General features: G+C 40.4%; 1 protein-coding gene across 25 annotated transcripts in view; it reads left to right on the forward strand.

Annotated features, from left to right (window-relative positions):
• The window catches only part of DTNA (dystrobrevin alpha), a 185,145-nt gene extending 162,825 nt beyond the window's left edge, over positions 1–22,320 (forward strand). For 17 of the 25 annotated variants that reach the window (XM_079982632.1, XM_079982650.1, XM_079982655.1 and 14 more), the window contains 8 exons: positions 462–575; positions 2,769–2,865; positions 4,104–4,124; positions 8,308–8,467; positions 10,364–10,453; positions 11,092–11,260; positions 13,895–14,027; positions 18,592–22,320. In XM_079982632.1, coding sequence (XP_079838758.1) covers positions 462–575; positions 2,769–2,865; positions 4,104–4,124; positions 8,308–8,467; positions 10,364–10,453; positions 11,092–11,260; positions 13,895–14,027; positions 18,592–18,750 — 943 coding nt within the window. In that variant the 3' untranslated portion in view covers positions 18,751–22,320. Of the gene's footprint in view, positions 1–461; positions 576–2,768; positions 2,866–4,103; positions 4,125–8,307; positions 8,468–10,363; positions 10,454–11,091; positions 11,261–13,894; positions 14,028–16,278; positions 16,322–18,591 lie in introns of all 25 variants that reach the window. The other 8 variants (XM_079982643.1, XM_079982648.1, XM_079982647.1 and 5 more) reach the window with 3 other exon arrangements.
• The last annotated feature ends 257 nt before the right edge of the window (positions 22,321–22,577 follow it).

Consider the following 22,577-nt stretch of genomic DNA (forward strand, 5'->3'; position numbering starts at 1 on the left):
CATAAGAAATCGGAATGAATGCAGGACAAATGCTCATCATTGTTTAACCACCCCACAAACAAATCAGAAAGAATGTTCAACAGAGTCCAACTAGGTAAATCCAGAAGTGTTGCATCACTTGAGAGTGAAGGTGTTGTGCTATCTTCCAGGCAAGTGGGACACTCTTGCTTACCAAGAGAGGGAGGAGCTAGGTGGCAGGGAAGTCAGCACAGTGCAAACACACTAGGTGCTCCTGCTGGTGCTTTTGCACCATATTTACCTCCCTGCCGCCTCTCCCTCGAGGTAAGGAACAGTAACCCACCTGCCAGTTAGTGAAGCAGTTCCCCTGTCACCAGCTGCTCCTGATGTACTTTTGTGCAGGCACAAGCCAGGATGAATGCCCAATAAACAGGTCATTTAGAGGGGCCCTTGGTGAAAACGTTACCTACGGCTTACCTCTTCTTCTTCTCTTCTTCTGTAAGAGAAATCTTACAAGAGATTCACAGGCTGCGACTTGAACATGAGCAGGCGTCTCAACCCACTCCAGAGAAGGCAGCGCAGAATCCTACTCTCCTGGCAGAACTTCGGCTCCTGAGGTAAGTACATAAAGTATATTATATTCAGCCAATGACTTCAGAGGTTTCTTATTAAAAAAATAATAATAACACAATCTTACACATCTCTACTCAGAAATAAGCCACATTCAGTTCAGTGGGGCACACTACCAGGTAGCATATATTGTTTTGAGGTTGTGTTTTCCATTATTGATTTTACTAATGGAGTTGTCAAAAGATAACTCTTCCTCTAACTAGAAAAAAATAATGGCAGCAACATGCAACATTAGTGTTGTAGAACTTATTAGAAAGTGATCAAGATCAATGTTCAAGTTTAACTGTTTCCCTTTTGGAGACCCATCCTAAAATGTGTTTTAGAATACTACAAATAGGGTGAAATAGTTTTACTTTTTTTAAAAAAAAAGTCCCTTGATTATGCAGTGCTGGAATTTTTACTTGACTCTCTGAGGCTGTAATCCTGTGTACACTATCCTAGGGGTAAGCTAGTGTGCGTGGTGCTTGTTTTTGCATTTCTTTGATTTTGCTTCACAGATAAAAAAAACATAATAACTTTCTTTAAATTTATTGACACTGAATGTCCTTAGGGAGCTTTGTCAACAGAGATCTGTCCTCCATTTTAATTTGCAATGTCACAGGAAGCAGTATATGTCCAAGCTTGTGTGCGGTCAGAATAGTAATAGTTAATTAACAGTTAAAGGGGCTTATTTTAATTCCTTGCACAACATTTGCAAAATAGCCAAATGAAAGCTTCTCAGCATAATGAAAATATAAGTAGGGACTATGTGGTTGTTCCCCCAAGTGTTCTGTGCAGTGTACTGGCTATTTCACAGTCCCAGGTTCTCTAATAAAAATATCACTGTGGCTCTCTAACCTGAACACCAGGCTTTGCCAGTCTAGTGCCCTCCCGGTGTTTTGAACTACAACCAGTGCTTTTTTCCTGGGGGTACACAAAGGTATGCAGTACCAGCACCTTTTTTTCTCGAAGGAAAGCACTGACTAGAACACTAATCTGCATTCTGCTTAAAGGCTGTTCTTGCTGGGGGGGTTCAAAAGATCCCAGAAAGCTCAAAAAGTCGGCCCAGTAAACTGAAATCAGGTGATGGGGAAGAAAACTTAATTATTAAATTGTCATTCTAGTTGGCTAAGAAGTTGAGAGTGGAAGTTAAGATAATGTCTGTAAGGACTCTTCCAGACATCCTTTTTTATTGAGCATTCATCATGATTTGTGCTTGTTATGTTATTTCAGCAGCTCTATGTTATCCCCAATTAACACTCAACTTTAAAAGAAACCAGAAGTTAGTACCTCCTTAAAGGACACTGAACATGTTCCTTACATTGAAAAGTATAGTGTTTGAAACTATATCTGTTGATACTGTAGTCAGCAGAGGATGAACATGTATGTGAATGCACCTTTGAGGCAATGTGTGTTGTGCCAAATAATCAGCAAATAGATGCAAGATCATACTCAGCAGTGTGGCATCAGTTTGTCCTGGATCAGGAGACCTTTTGGAATAGCTGAATTACCAGGGAAAGGAATCCCAAGAGCTAGAGTAACACATATTGAAAAAGCAACTTCTGGTTCCAAACCCAGCCAACTGTTAAATAGGCTTTACCAACTTGAACTCACAATGGCAGAAGGAGGGCAGATTCTGACAAAAATCCAGGATGTTCAGGAAATGTCAGCCTTTTCTGTGGGCAGACTTTTAGCCGGTAAACATTTGATCCATTAGAGAATCAATATTGAGTATCAGAATAGGACAAGGGAGTGCTAACTTCATATCCTCTCTTGAATGGGTCACCTTGAGCAAGTTATCCCCTCTCAGCCTAACCTATTTTATGGATTGTTGTGGAGACAAAATAAGAAGTGAGGAAAGGACTTTCTATGCATGTTGTCCTGAGCTTCTTGGAATAAGAGACAGATAAAAACAAATAATAAAATAAATATATATTTGGTGCATTGGAGTAGCATGGTGGTGAGCTAGGAAAAGATTCTGGAGGGCTTGTTGTCTGCTGCAAGAGTGGAACCAAGCTCCATGTTTTGAGCTGTGCTCATGGTCAGTCTTGGGGCAAAAACTTCCTGCATAGGAAATCAGGTGCAACATTATAACACATGTTTTGGATTACAAATGCAGGCTTTTCCACTGCATGTTCATTTGTCTGGGAAGCTTTGGAATGGTTAGCTACATGCCCTGATCTTAAATGCTTATTTCTTAGGCAGAGGAAGGATGAGCTTGAACAGAGGATGTCAGCTCTTCAGGAAAGCCGGAGAGAACTCATGGTTCAGTTAGAAGGCCTCATGAAACTGCTAAAGGTAAACTATTTTAATTCCCAAGCTTATACGATTTCTCTCCTAGACCAGGGATGTGGAACCTGTAGCCCTCCAGATGATGTATGACTCCACTCTTCCCTGAGCATTGGCCATGCTGATTGGGGTTGATGGAGTCTAACCGCAGCTCAGGGGACTCCAGATTTCCCATCCCTGCCATAGTTGTTTGTTCTGGGAAATACCTCCCACTAACTTCAGATATTCCTATTGCCCAGACAAATAGGTTGTTGTTGCTGTTATCTTTTCAACCTACAATTTGACCATTGTTTCCACAAAAACAGCAGCAATGGAGAGTGGATCCAAATGCCCTTTTCTCCAGGTACTTAGTACTGAGGAGCTAAGGAGTGTTGTTGCTAGTTGTCATATTTCATTATATACACCCCCTGTTTATTAACCTCTTCAACCTAAATGATTTGGAAAAGGACTAATGTGCAGAAATACATCCCTTTGATAACAGAAATTAAGATGGGGAGGGGAGGGGGCAGATGGGCAAGGACTCAACTTCTTTGTTTGGAATTTTGTTCATATTTTAAAAGATCAGTCCTGGCATAAACTAGCCTGGTCTCATTAAACTTAATACCTGCAGGGGCTAAAATTATATTCTTTTCCTGTTAGCTACCCCTATTTAACAAAGTATATTTGTTGATGTACAGAGGTGCACAGCAAAAGAGCTATTAAGCCATCTTTGCTGTTTCTCAGTCCTGTATAGGGTCTGAGTCCAACCCCCTGCCATGCAGGAATCTCAGCTAAAACATCCATGACAAATGGCAATCCATCCTCTGCATAAAAACATCCAAGGAAGGAGGCTCATAATATATACAAAATATATTTGCATCCAACAACATGACAAGCTTTAGGAAATGTGAGGCTGGCCCCTTTAATGGTTTGAGTGCACCACTTAACTTGGAGCTGTGTTGCTATATAGCCACTCCTGTTGTTATGTATGTACAGTGAGAACATTTAAAATGTAAGAGTCCTGCTGAATCTGACCATCTACGGTACTCTAGCAGTGATTAGCCAGGTCACTCCAAAACTTCTCAAATGGGAGAGAAAGGCAACAGCTCTCCTTCATTATTGCCCCCCCCCCCTGGAAATTGATGTTCAGAAGTATGCTGTTCTAAGACCAAGGGGTGACAATCCTGCTCTGTAGCTGCAGCTCTCTCCCCTATCTCACACTTTAAGCTCAGACTCATCTGACTCGCAATCATCCAATCTTTCTTTAGGAAGAAGAATTGAAGCAGGGAGTAAGTTATTTACTCTGTAGATGTCACTAACTCTTAAGAAGCGCTCCTGTGATCCAAATGTGTGCTTACTACATCTGCTTGAAATGCGTTTACATGCTCTGGACCAATAAATAACACTACCTCGCACGTCTTTCACCTTTTATATGAGAAGTTAAGGTACTTTAAATAGTCAGCTGTTATGGCTTTCTTGATAGGTCAGCAACAACAAAACAGATCTCTGTGGCTCACTACTGATATAATGGTATCTTTGGCATGAAGAGCAATAACTCTTCAATGCTGTCCAACACAAACTATTGAATTGTGTGAACATGAGCAAACTCCTTGAAGTTGAAAATGTAGAGGTACTTCAGATTGATGAAATGCTAAGTCCATCCCCCAACCCAAGTAACAGCTTTGAGAATATTTGAAAAATAATTCCATAACCTATTTGTACTGAAAAATGCACTAAGGTTGTGTTTGTAATTATCTTTCCAAATGCATTAAATTACACTGAAGCCAAAGGAATAATGTTGCTTAAGTGACTAAAGTGTAGCATTCTCACTGGCTCAGGAAGTGTTGAGGGATTTCTCACTATACTAAAGCAGAGTTTTGTTTCTTGGTTCAGCTACGAAATCAATGTGCAGTAGCTAGAACTATGTGCACACAGATTAGGAGAAAACTGGTAGTATTGGGCCATTGCTGATCTATTGGTATACAGTGGTACCTCGGGTTAAGAACTTAATTCATTCCCGAGGTCCGTTCTTAACCTGAAACTTTTCTTAACCTGAGGCACCACTTTAGCTAATGGGGCCTCCTGCTGCAGCCACACCACCACCACACGATTTCTGTTCTCATCCTGAAGCAAAGTTCTTAACCCGAGGTACTATTTCTGGGTTAGCAGAGTCTGTAACCAGAATCGTCTGTAACCCGAGGTACCACTGTATCTGCATTAAAAGTACTATTGTTACTTTTCATAATGTAAGATTTGAGCCCACTTTTTTATTGAACCCAACTCACTGAACTCATTTAAAGTGAACAATTATTCAAATTGCAGTTTTATGCTGAATTTTCACTCAGATATTTTCAATATGAAAAGTAGGTTTTGAGGAGTGTGAAAAGCATCCTGACCTCCCCACTCCACATTTTTATGGTGTTGGGAAGGTTATACCTGATCATGGCCCCAAAATGTTACTGCTTCTTTGCAACTTCAATGGTTTCTTTCTCCTTCAGTGCAAGATCCCTGCCAATCAGTGATCACATAGAGCTACTGATGGCACCAGAGCATAAAAATCACATTTGTCTAACAGACAACACTGAGGGCAGTGCTTTCATTTTAAAATATTCATGTCCTACCTTTCTGGGGGGTGGGCTGTGGAATATCCAAGTTGACTACACTGCATGGCAAAACTTTTGCTACACATTTTTGCATCTGACTACTAGTGACAGAAATGCAGTAAAAAAGGACGACATCCCCATTTGGATGTGCATCTGAATACCAGTTTTCTCTATCAACACTGTGTTACTTTCACAGGCTGCACATCCACTTGCACATCTCCACCCATATTGTACCACAACCAGTCGAGAACATTTAACTAGGAGGAACAAAGGAGCATCTACCTTCTGTCTTTCCTCCTCCTCACTTTCCCCAAACCCCATCCATTTGTGAATACTTTTTCACAAAAGGGTGTTTAGCCAGCAAAGTGGGAGCTTTTCATGAGGGGTGAAAAGATTTGTAAAGGGGGGGACCCACTCTGTTTCAGCTCAGCATAAGTGCATATTGTTATAAAGGGCAAAGATATACAAATCTATCATATATATTTTCTGCTTAGTGTACTAAGCATTTCTGTTTTCCATGTTCCTAATTTTTCTGTTCAGAAATGTAGCTCTTTTATTTTGTATAGATTTCTACCCTGGTGATTCTAACCTGTGAGCCACTCTAGGTTCCAGCAGAGGGAGCTACATACCAAAGACTAACAGAAGAGATTTGTTTTAAGTTTTACCGAACTGAGGGGAGGGTGATTGTAGATAAAACTTAAGTATCTTATTACTAGTTTCTTATCAGTGCACTCAGTGAGAAGATACAGATGACATTCCTCATTAAAATTGTCATTGTCAAAATTGTAGCTGCTGTAACAGGAAACGGATTTGTCTGTTTGCAGACATAACAGCAGTGTGAGCTTGACAAATAAATTTTTTAAAAACGTAGAAATGCCAAATAGATGCTTCCAGAACTAAGAACCCAAAGCAGCTCCCATACTTTTCTCCAAGCTCTACTAGTGTTTATCTGGGCATCAAGATTCTAGCCACAATGAATAGTGTAAACTGTGGGGTTGGCAGTTAAGGGATAGAATGGAGCTATCTCCATACAGAAATCCACATTGGAACCATGGTTTCCAGTAATGGGGATAGTAATTCCAGAGTGGACACAGAACTTACAGCAGGATCAAGACACAATCCAGAAATAAAGAGAGGTTTCTGGTGTGGGGTTGAGGATGTTCCCTCCTGCCTTGTGCTAGTGCAAAAATGCAGCTGAAAGCCCCAGTTGCATTTGAAGGTCTTCTATACAGTGAGGTTTGTTGTGTTGTGTTGTGTTTTACCTTTGCCTTACTGAATTAGAGTGGACTGAGGAAACCATTCCTGCTTCCATGATCAAGTTCAGAATTTTGGTAGGGCAGAATTGAAACAATCCATTCTCTGTCATGACTCTGCAAGCTCTCAACATTTTTGCCACATCAGGAGCAAAACGGTGACTTGAAAGTGGGGTGTTGCTGTGGAAAGAACTTGGAAGAATGGACCACACCTCTTCGGCTGTGCACTTCCCACTATGAGCCTATTAGCAACTGTACTCTACTTCTAAAAAGTAAACAAAGTCAATTAAGTTTTGCTCAAAGTAGACCCATTGAAATGAAGGGCCCTAACCTCGACATGTTAAACTTCAATGGGTCTACCCTGAGAAAAACTTAGTTGAATACTGCTCGTTAGTATAGACTCCTATCTCTGCAGTCCATTCCCCTTCCTTGCATAGAGTTCATAACTCTAAAGCAGGTCTGCAAAACCTGTAACCCACCAAGCTGAATTCTGCTCATCAACTCTGTATGGCAACCAGGTGGGGCTCAGTAAACCACCTGCTGCTGCTCCCTACGTGGGATGAGAAAAACAGGATTAACTGGCAGAGAATCGATGAGTATAAGATCTTTGTGTATTCTGTGATGTGTTCTGCTCACTTTCACTGACCAACTACATGTCTTTCTTATGACTGATGTTAAAACACTTTGTCCAGGATTAAGATACCCTCCTTAGGCTCACATAAAAGGCTTGCATGCACTCATGCTGGGGTTTGCTGTTTGGTTTTGTTTCCTAACAATAGCTATTTGTGCTGTGTTCTACGGCCAAACTGTGCATTGCCTTAAACATACAGCCAATGATAACTTGTATCATCTCCTAACAAGCTTTAATTAAAGCAGAAGGTGTGACCTGACATCATCACGCTTAGCAATTTCCTTCCCCACCTTGAACCACCATAGGCAGAAGCCATTGAAAGACAGCCAGGGCAGAGAAGCACTGGGCATGAGGATGGCATGGAGTACTGGGTCCATTTCAGGACCCCACACTTCTAGTATTTGTTTTAGAAAGGAGTTCCTACATCTAATTTTTGAACACAGTTCTTTTCTGTATGAAAAGTTAACAATTCTATCCAAGACATCCAGCCTTCTTAATGCAAAGACCTCTGCATCTTTGTAACTTTTATTATATACTGTGTAAAACACCTAGAGGCCTATTTTGGCATTAAGCAGAATATAATAGTAACAGTAATAATAATAATGCAAAATAGAAGACTGTATTGTATTACTATGCACATTGTTAACATTATATTTTCCATGGGGGGGGGGGGGGAGAAGTTCCATATATGGGGGTTTTTAATGTCCATTTGAACCCTGGAACTTATAAGATCCTTTTGGCCATTTCTCCTGTCTTACTTCACTACATTTTTACATTTCTGCTGTTTTACTAGTATGCACGCCTGACCCTATTAACTAACAAAGAGACTGATGTGCTCGCTTTCCATCAGGATGATCCCAGTATTCAGCATGACATGGCATTTTCTGACTGTTTGCACAGTAGGAATATAATTAGTGATGGCAGCGCTGGGGCGCTCTCTGCTGTAAGTCGTGCTTAACCCACTTAGCAAACCTTTTTATTCCAGACCCAAGGGGCAGGCTCCCCACGCTCTTCTCCCAGCCACACTATCAGCCGGCCTATTCCTATGCCCATCAGATCTGCGTCTGCCTGCTCGACTCCAGCCCACACACCTCAGGACTCTCTGACAGGCGTGGGAGGAGATGTGCAGGAAGCCTTTGCACAAGGTAAGTTGTGCAGAGCATCCTTTGCTACAAAGTGGTTGTGCTTAGGAATAGTCAGCAGGGGTGGGGGAAATGCCCTGCAACTCAGTGACTTCTTCCCTTATCGTACATATGCCATGTCATCTACAAATGAGTTTTTTATCATTTAAGGTGGGCATAGCCAACTGATGTGTCCAGATCAGCCCCGGAAGCATGGCCAATGGTTGGGGTTGACGAGAGCTGTACTCCAACAACATCTGGAAGGCACCCCAATTTAGCCTAATTAAAAGCTTGTGTTTAGAACAAGTGGTATCAGTGAGAGGATTCCTAATGGCATAAAACAATTGTAAAAAGTTAGTATTGTTTCACCATAATGAAAAGCATGAGGAAAAGATTTGGCCTAACTAACTAAACAAGCCAGATTATCTGCAACAGACACAACATCCTCTATTAATCAAGTGTACATAAAGATGCATTGTATTCTCTGGCCATAGCAATTATACTTCTTCATAATGTGCCACATTGTTGCATGATAATTTCTCATGCCAGCTGCTTGACTCCTCCGAGTCCTCTTCATTGGCCTCCAAGTCCCTATAACAAAAGTGATTCTTTAGTTAGGAGCACCAATTCCCCTGTATTGCTTTAGTGCAGAGGCGAGGACGAAATACAGAGCCCGGGGACCAAATGCAGTCCTCCAGAACTGTGTATTTGGACCTCAGGACTCTCTGCAGGCCACACAGCCTCCCCAGGCTGCATCTCTCATAGACTGGACTGTGCTCTGTGCTCTTGTCTGAATGTGTATTGTCCTTGGGTTCTAATGCCTCTTGCTTGCCTGGATAGAAGATGGGAAGACCATGGGGGTATATGTATGGATAATTCTGAATTGTGTGGCTGGAGCATAGCCTCCACTGGAATATAACCACAATGAAAGGGTGTAAAAAAGGGTTAAAAGTCCCTCCACTGCTCAGCCTGCTTTTTGCTTCTGGCCCTGATCACCAGTCCAGCATGCAGCCTCTGGAAGATTGCCCACAGGGGAATGTAGGCTTTGAGCTGAAGAAGATCCCCCTCCTCAGTCTTTGTGGATAGTGCATGTGGGCTGGAGCAGTAAACAGTTGCTGAAAGTATAAGCTTGCAATGGAGGAGGAAGCGGGTAAGAAACTGGGAAACTGTGTTAGAAAATGCAAAATATATGAATTTTGTATTTGGTTCTTAAGCAATGAAGATTCGTAGCAAATAAAGAATAAGCATGGGAAGGATTAAAAGCCAGGTTGCTGTTTTTAACTCAGTGGAAAATGGGGTTGGTTTTTTATTTGTTTGTTTTTGTTGTGTTCAGCATGGAACTAGCTCATTAAAAAGTTATATCGGAAGGGATGGGGAACCTGTGTCCCTTCAGATGATGTTGGGACTGCATTATCCCTGACTGTTGGCCATGCTGGCAGGAGATGATGGGAGCTTGAGCTCAACAATATTTGTGGGGCCAGACATCCCCTACCCTGGTTCTACCAGTGGCCAACATGGGTTTAGTGAAGCTGGGTTTTTGAGGGCTTGGGCAAGCATCATGAACTCTCTGAGGTTTTTGTTTTCGTTGGCTGATCACAACACCATAGCAAACCTTGCTTTGGAATGTCCTCTGAGTTTCCAAAGTTGATTGTGACATGGAAAGCAGGCTGGATATCCCATTCCTTTGGATCCTGATCTATATTTTATTCTAGATTGGTGGCACCAGCATTAGATGAAACACTAGCAGTGGTTGCTGTGTGGTGTAGGAAAGGGGAAACCACGTCCACATAAAAGCTACATGAATATAGATCTAAAATGTGTTTTTCATTTACTGCACTGTAGTTTAATTACACTCTCTAGTTGTTAAGCTTACAGGGGGTAAGGAGACCTCTGAACATAAAGCTTTGCTTCTCTTCACAGGTTCAAGAAGAAATTTAAGGAATGACTTGCTGGTAGCAGCAGATTCAATCACCAACACTATGTCTTCTCTGGTGAAAGAACTGAACTCAGGTCTGATTATTTAAAAGCAGAATTAATATTTAACCATTCAACACTCTTTTTAAAAAACCATAATGTTTATAGACTACAAAAAGAGATGTACAGTATGTTATGTAGAAGATGTTTTTAATATGTAAGGAGAAAGGTGTGGCAAATTCTGTTGAAGACAGTCGCCCCCATCCAAGGTAACTAGAGTGCAACGCTAAGAGTTTCTTTCTCTCTCCCACTCACACACAAAATCAATTTTTTACTCTTGAAGCAGAGTTGCATAGTTTAACGCTACATGGGTAACAAAAGAGAGCCCAAACTCTGCAGTGTTTTGCATAAGGAGGTTTGGCAGCAACCCATTGTTAGAGCTGTGGCACTGTGGTACCCATGCTGACCCCTTCATTGGTTAAAGGGAATCAACATGGAGATTGGCCTAATCCCTGTGTCAAGGTGAACTAAATAATCAAACCTGCTACACAATAAATGATCTCTGTGCATGAGTATCAGCACTACATGAGTAAAGTAAGCAAACTAACTGTATGCAACTGGTGTGTTTATAGCCATTTAGGATGGTGGTATAAAGTCAGTCTGTGCTAGAAACATGAGAGAAACTTCCTAGAGTTCATGTAACCATAGTACCATTGGTGCCTTTCTTCCCACAGAAGTTGGAAGTGAGACAGAGAGTAATGTGGATTCTGAGTTTGGTCGGACTCATTTTGATGACCTTGTTCCATCACCAACTTCTGAAAAGGCTTTCCTTGCGCAGATTCATGCCCGGAAGCCAGGATACCTTCACAGTGCAGCTGCCTCTGGCACCATCCGCAGTGATATGTGGGTAACTCCTTGTGCTCTTTATCTCTCTTTCCTTATTAAATAATATATATTCCATATTGTCTTCAATAAACCATCTCTGAAGCTAAGCAAATGTGGTATGTACATGTAATATGGAGTTGCTCTCTTAACCAAATATTAGGCCAAGAATAGCAATGAGGGCTATTGTGTTTAAATCCATTTTATGAATCTCACAGCCTTCAAAAGAAAAACAATTATGCGGTGATTTTAACTTGGAAATTCAGCACTAAAGCAAATAAATGTAGAAACTGTTTGTTTTCAGGGCAGAGCCCTTTACTAGGAGATGAATTTAGCAATTGCTGACCTCCAGCTAGAGGAAAATAATGTTTCCAGTGGATATTGTTACAGTATATGTTTGTGGGGTGGTAGGCTGTAGACCTGGGCCCCCTTCTAATTCCTGAGGTATCCAGGCTAGCTTCTTGGTGAGGGGATAGCCTAAGTCACGGGCCTTTAAGGGAACAGGGGAAATGGCTCAGAAATTAGCCTCCTCTTCCCATTCCACATAACAAAAACTGCTCTTGAAATTTTATTTTGTTACTCCTAATCCTTACAAACTGCTGGCCCTTATTGGTTCATAGAGTAGACAAAAACAGCAGTTGCACAGTCCACACTGCTGACATTCTGCACGCACTGTGACCTGGTTATGGCTAAGCATGAATGAGCAGGTACTTAAGAGTAGAAATCATGTCCACTTTGCCCCTAGTCTTGCTCAAACCCATGACCCTGAGATTAAAAGTTTCATGCTCTACCAACTGAACTATCCCTTCAGTCTGTATGTATAGAGGACACAGAAACAGGTTGCACCCCCAGCAGGGTCCCTGTAATACATGGCCCCTTCCTCTGCTCTGCCTTCTATTTACGTATGTTAGACCTTAATTAAAAGCCATGACTGGAATTTGGCTTCTAATAAATTATCCCAAATGAATCTCTTATTTACACTCTTCCTCAAGTGTTTTGGTTTTTTATTTATTTCGACTGTGTCAGACCAGCACGGCTACCTACCTGAATCAAGTGTCAAGTGTTCTGCATTTTTTTGCTCAGTTTCGATCTTTATACATACACCATTTAAGCAGGTGGATTTGCAGTAGGACAAAGCCATTCTAGCTGCAGGGGGAAAGTCAGTCCCTACCAAGACAATCTAAACCTAATTTCTGTATACAGAATTTCCAATGTTGCCTTACCTTCCATTTACAAAACAGTCTTTCGCAATGTAGAATATGATATTTGCAGAACTTTGCTTCATCTCAGATTCAGAGAGAAATTCTGCATATCAGTTATGCCAAAGCATTAAAGACATACTGATGAGTCACAAATGTAGGAAAAATACATACCAATACATGCCTATGCCTTATATCCTCTATTCAGGTACATGGTGAAGACTTTTTAAAAACTTTAGCAGGCATCTTAAGTTAGCCTTTTTTACTTTATGTTTAGTTTTAACTGATTTTATCTTTGTATCTTTTTTGTAATCGCATTGTGCACAGCTTAGAAACTATGGTGTTAAGTGGTATTTCAGTTGCTGAAATAAATAAAAAAAGTAAAGTAGGAGATGTCCTGATTAAAGAATTGTTTGTGATTTCTTTAAATATGCATGTTTTAATTCAATTAATCAGAAGTTTAAGCTGCAATTCTAAGTGTGGTTACTAGGGAGTAAGCTTTACTGACAAAGTGGGACTTACCTCCAAGTAAACATACATAGGATTGCACTGTTAAATCAACTAACACTGTGCAAAAGAATCCTAAGCATGTTTAATCAAGCATGTTCTTGGTTTACTGCTCATTGTTTGTTTGGGGGAGACAAACTGCAAGCCTGGGTTAATACATACTGCTAAGCCAAACTCTGACTTTGCTTTGGGTAGCGCAGAAGCAGTGGGTTTCTTTCGACAACTCAGTTGGTGGCATGCAGCTGACAAATTTTGTGGAAAGAATAAAGCACCCATGATCTTAGCTCTGAGTACCTGAACGCTTGCTCATTCATGCTTAGCCACAGTTTGGCTTAATGTTATGTGCTAACTGGGCTAGTGAGTGTGCTTTAGAGAAAGCAGTGCTTATCTTTTCCCCCAGGGTACTTCCTGTGTTCTCGGCTGTGAATTCCTACCCAGACCAGAATCATAAACACAGTTCTGACATAGATGGCTACGTTATCTCCTTCCTAGATTATACCATTTCAGACTGCAGGTGTTGAGGGTCATATTGTAATTCTCATATGTTGTCTCTTCAAAGCGAGAGAGAGAAAACTCCCTGCCAGTAGAGATCCATCATTTATTATGTGAGGAAGCAAATGCAGCCTCCAAATTTTAGGCTGACATGGTGCAGTCTAGGAATTCATTTTTCATTTCAGAACAGTAGTCAGGGTCTAGCATACAGTAATTATCCCCAAAGGCACTGCAAGTAGGAATCTCTCTGTGAATGAACAGATCCATTTGAAAGATGAAATGTGAATGTGTAAACAAATAAGTCCTCTGTTTTGAAAGAATATACAGTATATGGAGTTTTTAAGAAATACACAAAACAGGACTTGCCTTTCAGAGTTCATGAAGAAAACACAATGAGTCTTCTGAATGTTAGCATTTTAAAAATTTTAGGAAGCTATTTATTAATAATTGTCTTTAGGGTTACAGAAGATGGAGACCCTTACGTTAGAGCAGATGATGAGAACTATGAAAATGACTCTGTTCGCCAGCTAGAGCATGAGCTCAAGATGGAGGAATATTTGAAACAAAAGCTGCAGGATGAAGCTTATCAGGTAAAAATAAAAAGAGAGCTCAGCAAAGTATCTAGGTAAAATTAGAATCCACAAATGACACTGTGCTGGATTCTGTTTTGGTTGGATCTCAAATGTGTTCTCTGTAGAGCTGAGGCATCAGATTCCAACTAGTATTATATTCATTCATGTTTCTATGTGTGAGTAATCAGGAAGTGCTGTAGGTATTGAACTGAACAAGGCTGACATTAACCTCAACAGGCTGTTAGTTGATGCATCACAAATGCTAATAGCATTCTCTGTCAACAATGTGCTTTGCCAACTGTTTTTACTGATTTGCAATAGAGTGGTGCTTGGCTCACGTGTGCATGTTTGGCACTTATTAGCTGGAGAATAGAATGAAGATTTGCATGTGTAAATGAGCCATCACTGATTTAATCTCTGAAGGTTGACCTTCCATGTTATCCATCACCAGCTCAAAGAATGTGCTCAACAGAGCAACGCAATCAAGTTTTGAGTAATGAAGTAATGAGAAACGAAGTGATGATATGCATATGGAAACCAGCTCTATATGTTATTTCATTCAAAGAAAGTTAGGCTGTGGCCCTTCTGCATTAAGGGGCTCTTAGCATAAAAGTGAATCTCAAGAGTCCTCATGCATACATACAAACAAACAAACAAACAAATGAAAAAAGGAACAGCAGACAGGTAGTCCAGTCCTGTGGTCTATGTAAATATATGTTCAAGTTACCAAAACATCTAAGCAGCAGATGTATATTCCTTGCATATCACTTCTCATAGAAGATATCTCATAGAATCTCAGAGTTGGAAGGGACCCTGAGGACCACCTTGGCCTACCCCTTGCACTGCTGGAATATGCAGCTGTCCTTTAAGGGAATCAAACCTGCAACCTTGGTGTTGTTGGCACTATGTTCTAACCAACTCACCGATCCAACCTGTAAAATGATTGCCACTATGCCAAAGCGGAGCTAGCTGGAATCCTGTGCCCCTCCCAGCACTGTAAAAAAATGCAACCATAGCAGTACGAAAGAGGCACTGTCGCCATGGCCACTCCCCCACCGGGAAGTTACCAGTGGTAAAGCACTTGGTTTGCTTGCAGACAGTCCCAAGATCAGTCCCTGGCATATCCAGGTCAGGCTAGGAAAGACTCCTGCCTGAAACCCTGAAGAGCTGCTGCTTCCAGTCAGTACAATGATAATATTGATCTCAATGGACCAATGGCCTGACTCTGTGTAAGGCTGCTGCTTATGTTTCCTATTTTCCCCTAGCAACTCTGTTGCTACCTACTAATTATAACATCGCTCCCAACATGGCTGTAACTATGCATCACATAAAGCAATCGCCATGGAATGATAGCACAAAAACTGTGATAGCGTCACATTATGAGCACATTGTCAGGAACAGACCACGTTGCTTCTTCCTGTGCAGCTGGTGCCATATCCCAGGGATTACAGTGAAAGCAACCCATCCTTGCCCTGACTCCTGGCATAAGATAGTTCATAGAAATCCTCTTGTTACCCACCAGGCATAAATCAAGGAAAGGATTGTATCATAGGCTGGAGTCCTTGGCCTAGTTAGATTCCTTGAAGATAGTGTTCCAGGCACATGTGCCAGGGCAGATCTGCTATGAAACCAATGAAGCTTAATATTCAGGGCCCCTAATCCCAGAGGGACCCCAGAAGAAACTTTAGTCTGCATTGTTTAAAAATCTAGTAGACTCAATTTGATTAATTTTTGGTTGTACATGTTTCAACAATCCCAAAGTTTGAGGGTCAGTAGCATGGATGTTGTAAAGGTATGATGATCTGTTGTGAAACAACCCCACTGAAGAAGATAACAATAGTTACCTAGACCTCAGTGCTGCTTCTAGCTTCAGGGCCCCCAAAATTTACATTCGCCACTGTATATGTGCATAGAAAATTACTTTATAAATGAACAGTTGACTGGTTTGAACTTACATGAATCTTGCCTGTCAAAGAAATCACATTCCTTTTATACTACAAGGCACTGAACTCTAGAAGGTCTAGGCACAAGAATTAGAAGAGAGTATTCCTTTCCTCTCTGCTCTGGTGCTTGTAGTAAGTGACCTTTGTATTCAGAAGAACAGCAGCCTTCTTACAGGATCACCTGGCATGCAAACCTCCTTCCTTATAAATGTGTAGTGTTACTGCTCTTGAACACTCGCTCATCTTTCTTGTCCACTGCTGTCTCCAGAATGCTACGCTGGTTTGGCTGCTCACATCTTCAGTTTTCACTCTCTTTTTATTCATAGGTCAGCTTGCAAGGATGAGTAACTAGTATCACTCTTCTCTCAAGTAAGTATTCTGTTAGTCTAGATCTCTGGTCAGCAGGTGGTTTTACAGGCAGGATGAACTGGTTGTGTGTGAAGGAGAGAAATGTTCAAGCCCAAAGCGGACTGTTGCCAAATTCAGACATCCTTCTCTTCCCTCCTCTCCTTTCCGCTACCTAGAATTGGGCACAGAGACTAGTGTGTAGCATTAGTTCTCCTACTGCGAGATCCTTCTATTGCTGGCATGTTCCTGTGGGTCTCCCTTTCCTATTCTCTTGCTTTTTTACTTTGTAATGCAACTGGCAAGGCAAGCAGGGGCTTAAGTGAGACGAGTTTCTGCGTTTGCTTGTGTACTTCAGTTTCTCCACACCAAGAGTCTGCCTCCCATATTTTTCCTCTCCCTTAAGAAACCGAGAGAGGCTAGCAGTTTTGGAACCTATGGTACCCCTCAAGGACCAGACTGAACCCATGCACTGCCAGTTTCTGACCTTTAGTCTAGTACAGAGGTGCTCAAACTCCCCCACTCCCCGGCCACTTGAAAATTGTTGATGGTTTTGGTGGATCACTTAATGATTTTTGTTCCTGTTGTAGCAATTGTAACAGCTGTGTTAGATGTTATATGAATGTTAATAGTATTTTTAGTATTTCTTTTCTTTCTTGTATTGTATTGCATTGCATTACAGTTTGCATTCCATAGAATATAAGAAAGAAAAAAGGCAATTAAAATGAAATTAAAAATCAATATGGATATTTAATATCAGCATCTAAATGAAGGTGACCCACAGACCATAGTTCAGGAACACCTAGTCTAGTGGAATGATTTCATCTGAAAGCTGGCACTTTTAAATTTAAGTACCATCTAAAACACATGCGCAACCTTGCAGGTTGCTACATGCATTAACTAGTCAATTCAAGCCATCACTCAGAATTATCCCCAGTTATAATTCTCTAATTTGCAGGTTTTAATTTGCTGCTTTCAAAGGTGCTTTTAATGTATCGTATTTCTAGCCCACCTGTCCTTCAAAGAGCTGAAGGTGTTATGCACAGTACACCCCCCTCCTTTCCCTTCAAAAAGACCCTTGTGAGATACGTTAGGCTGAGGGTTGGGGGCTGGTGCAAGGCCACCCAATGAGCTTAATGGCTGAGTGGCAACTTGAAGCTGGATCTTGCAAGTCCTAAACCAACATTCTGTTCATTGCAGCACACTGGCTCTCCCACATACTGACTATTTCCACGTGGTAGTTATGCGTATTACAGAAATTATAGAAATGATAGTTTCTATAGAAACTAGCATTTCCGCAGCAGAACTCGAGCAATGTGTACAGCTCAGTATGTTCTTGTACACCTCCATGCTTTTACTCCACCTGTACATTATAAGTGCCAAGTCACAACCTATGCTTGCTAAGCAGTACTGGTAAAGTTACCAACCTGAAGAGGAGTGTATCATATTGTTAAGGTAAAACTGTCATCCCAGGATATCAAATGTACTGTCCCTAAGTAACAAGATGAATGATATGGAACCCGGCCCAATACCATTGTTCGTATTTAGATTCAACTGATTTCAGTTTAGAAATGTGCCATCTGGATTCAATCAAACTGGCCACTATTATGATTTGTTAAAATGTGTTATCCATCATATGCCAGCAACAGCTTGCTATACTTTTGAAAACATTATGTAAATAGTGTTACAAGATTTTAGGTGGCAAAGATACCGTTGGTGATTGCTTATGGCAGAATTTGTTTTTAAAAATAACCTGCAAGGTTGTGTTTTTATACTGTACTTTATCCTGCATTACACCAGGCACCTTTAATACTGAAGGACAAATTCTAACATTCTTTTAAAAAGAATTGTACCAATATACCCTTTAATAGCAACATAAGATTATTCCAAAAGGTTTGCTTAACATCACTTTGTGGCTTATAATGTAAAACAAATACACACTATTCTCTGTTTCAGGAAGCTTAAAATTAATTTCACGAGTCCAAAATTCAGTTGCATGGCCCAATCTATTAAAAAAATGTCAAATTTAAGTCTCTTCAAAGTCTCTGAACAGAGAGAGCCAGGCTACATTTACCCATGCACAACCCATTTATCTACTGCAATGCATTGTATGTGGGGCTGCCTTTGGAAAGCAGGATACCGTCCTTAAATTTTGTGTGTGTGTGCGCATGTACAGGAACTCCATGTATGTCATGGATCAGAGAAGGGCTGTGTATTTTTAATACGTCTTCCTCTCCCCCTGCACTGCCAATATGCGTTATGCAAGCTTGACAGTATATTATATATATTGACAGGAAAGCTGCAGTCAAATGTACAATGAAAGTGACAGAAGAAAGGAGGAGGAGGAGGAGGAGGAGGAGGAGGAGGAGAGCTGCACTCAGACGGATGACAGAGAGAGCCTGGCTGCCAGCTTCACAGAAGAAGGAGAACAACAACACATGCAGCCCCTCTGACATAAGATAACCAACTAGTTTTGAAGACTGTAGCACAGTATTTTTGTTCTACCAGTTGTAGTTTGTAGGTGTTTGTTTTGAAGAGAAAAAAAAAGACTTTTTATTTAAAGCTAACGTATATCAGCTACATTCTATGTAACATGGCTCATTACTGGTGAAGAACACAGGCTGAAACAAAATGCCGTTATTACAGTTAATGGCAGTACTAACAAAACACTTAAGCCCTTTGCACATAATGTTGAACCTCTTCAGTTTACAATGACAATATTAATATACTGTTTATATTAGGAGTTTGATTTCTGAATAGTTTGAGATTTTAGAACACTTTCCTACACTGTACATTGTTTTTCCACAGAGGAAATTTTAAAAGCTACAAATGATGCATTTAACACTGAATGAATATACTCCTGAGTGTACATATTTATAGCCCAGACGCTAGACTATGGCTGCAATCCTCCAGCCAGCTGTATGTGCTGAATCCCGCCAGTATCTGTGGGACTTCAATGCACATGTCCAGCTGCAGGATTGCAGACTTAGATTGCAATTTGTTTTACAGTCTTTCTGCAAAAAAGAAAAAAGAAACGAAAAAAGACTTGTACAAAATGCACTAAGAAGTATCTCTATGATTTAGGGCTACTACATAACTTAGGAATGTTTTCTTTCAAAATAATCTAACAAATCAGCCATAGAAGTTAGTGTAAATATTTTCTTTTCAAATAGATATCATATACAAAAGGCAACATTCAAATGATATAGAATCTAGTTTTTAAAATCAGCACAGATCTTCTTAAAACTGTGAACTATGTTTTGAAATACTCGTTGCTAAAGCTGTTTATAAACCACAGGTGCCATAAAATCCCTAAACTAACTCACGTTAACGTATAATCTTTCATAGTATTGTTTAATAGCTGTTTTAGAACTTTAGTAAGCATGTGTTCTTTCACATTTCTCCATCCTTCATATCCTGTTTGTTGAGGCCTTCAGCTTTAAATGTACAGGCTTTAAAAGTGCGCTTGCAACTATTTTATTTTATTTCTGAATGTGCATTGCCTTAGCCAGCCACCAGATGTTCTGCATGCATTCTTGGAAATGTGTAATGAGACTTTCTTTCAGGACTGAATGGGGATACTATCTATGAAAAACACAGATGGGAGTACAGTCCTTCTACTAACTATATGTACTTACAAAGGTGTCTCTTTGAGTAACACTTAACATCCTATTTCAACTATATAACAGGGAGGAGAGAGACCATTGGCCTTTGCATTCATCTGGATTATAAAAAGAGGGTGGGGTTGCAATGAGATTTCCCAGCCATTGGTATGCATTGAGTTAGCCAGTAGCAACTCACACCAATGATATTTTAGCTAGGAAAAAAACATTAAGTAAGCTGGAAATTTCTAGGGTTCCACTAAGGCTTTGAATACATGACACAGCAATTCTAATAGTGGATGTCAGTTTGGAAAAGGGTCAGTTTTATAAATCCCGTGTTTCATAGAAACATTGTAGAAAATGTCCTATCATTAACCATAACAAAGCTTCTCCCAAAGAGCTACTACAGAGTTTGTCCAAATTAGAAGTTTAATCCCTCTTCTGATTCTACTGGAAATAAGGATTGGACAAACTTACTTGGGTTAAAAATAGTTACTAGTACTTTTCACAGATGCATGAAATCATTGCTACCACTGGCCACCTTCCTCCTTGTGTATGTTTCAGCATTGTCTCTATGTAGTCAAATCACACGAGTCAGACAACTGCAGAATATAAAATATGTTTACATAGAGACACTCCCTAACCCAACATTTGCAATAAATAATCCTTACTCCTGTTCATATCTGCCAACAGGTAGATACATCACAGGTTATACATAACCTGTGACCACTTACCTCTCTCCTTCTCTCAGGAACCAGAACTCTACTAGTGCCTAGCACTCAGCAGATAAAACCACTACAGTGTTAAGAAATCTTGCTGACACGTCGCTCAGGATTCCAGTCAGGTGTTTCCTGAAGAGAGACAAACTGGACCAGAACACAGCTCTGTCTGAATGACCCAAATCCAGTCGCATAATTGCAGTTGGGAGTAATAACCACGTTGCTTTAAAACATTTTATTTGCACACCTATATTGCATGTAAGATCCATGCCTGAGTCTTACATTTCAAGGTTTATGTAGCACTATTGCCATCTTCATTCTCTCAGCCTGGTTTCAGCACATAACCCCCAAGCAGTGCTCTAGGTGGCCTGTTATGCTCCGGAACTTTAAGATTAAGCACTTTTTAATTTGCCTCTCCACAAAGAAAAACCTCGTTTTACAATATTACCCAGCTCTTGAGCTGGTAGTGGCCCAGCAAGGACAGTACTTCCCCCAGTTTCTCTGCAGCATGTGTTGCGAAGGGAGCAGGAGTGCCACCACCTATCCAATGCTACCATCCAACCAACCAACCTCCAAGGCCATCAGTCATTATAATGCATCTTTAAATAAAGATGTACATGTGATAAAGTTCCACAGATGTTATTCTGTGACCAGACCACATTTTCAATTCCTGGATTTTATTTGTGCTGTTCGGGCCTCCATGAGTTGGATTTTATGTGTGGGTGCCCCATTTAAACATTATGCACAGGTGTGGGTGTCTGGTGGGACAGATATGCCTAGAGGGTGACACTGGAAGGCATCACCTCCCACAAAACCGACACACATGCCCATGTAGGAAAGTGGTCAGATGAAAGTTTTGTCCCAAATGGGTCTATGTTTTAGCCCACTCAGTCCTCATCTATTTGTTTAACCTGGTTTGGATTGTGAACATTAAAGTTACAGAAAGGGTTGAACTGGCCTTTTATTTTAAAAATTCTGGCCAGTTACCGCAGCCAAAAACTCCTGTTGTGGATTGTCAGTGGAAAGGTAGTGAAGAGAGAGGAAAGAGAATGTGAAGAGGAATATGATTCTTGAATGTTGAAAGAAAAGATGGAGAATAGATTCTCTGTAAGTAGTAATGTTAACTAAAAACTGCATTAAAAGGTGTGTGGCCTTTGTTGTGATAATATGTATTTTCTTATATGCATGAGACAAAATGTTGCATCATTATTTAGCACAGATGTCTGCCTTTACTTTAATCATCTTCTCCCATCTTTATTAGTTTCTTGGAATTGCTGTAGATATTTATTGTAAATACTGCAACCTCAGGTTGCAACAGTTAGGTTGGTTCAATTCAGTGAAAGGAGCCTTGAACAACGAACACGCTGCTGTGTCCTGAGAAGAGAGGGCATCTTACTTGTGAACCAAAAATGTATGAAGAGTTACATCTTGAGGCTACTGTCTGATGTTTTTAACTACTGTTATTTCACACCAGTCCAGACAGACTCACACTACAAATTTTACATTGTTCATTGGTATTGTAAACAGAACTATTATTGTATGGGGTTTTTTTGTATTGTTGTTAAGTATTGTTTTGTGTGTGCGTGCGTGTGTTCAAACCTACTGGGGACATGTTATATTTTGAAGTGATTAAACTATTTAATTGTGTGTCTATATTTTGGAATGGAATTATTTCTTCATTAAAAAAATAATAATTTTTAAAAGTAATTCAAGAAGACTCTGTTTTGTTGTTTACACTGGCCCACAGGCTCACTCATAAATTTAATTTATAAAATGGCTTCTACCCTACCCTCCTATTTTAACATTGGGTGGTATTCCAACTAAGTTTTATTCAGAGTAGAGCCATTAGAATCAATGGGTGTGACCAAGTTGGGTCCTTTAATTTCAGTGGCTCTACTCTGAGTTGAATACCACTCATAATTATGTTACGTTAGCCAAGAAAATATAATTATGTTATGT

The sequence above is a fragment of the Podarcis cretensis genome (assembly GCF_951804945.1).
Source record: "Podarcis cretensis genome assembly, chromosome: 7".
In the NCBI taxonomy this organism is placed as follows: domain Eukaryota; kingdom Metazoa; phylum Chordata; class Lepidosauria; order Squamata; family Lacertidae; genus Podarcis; species Podarcis cretensis.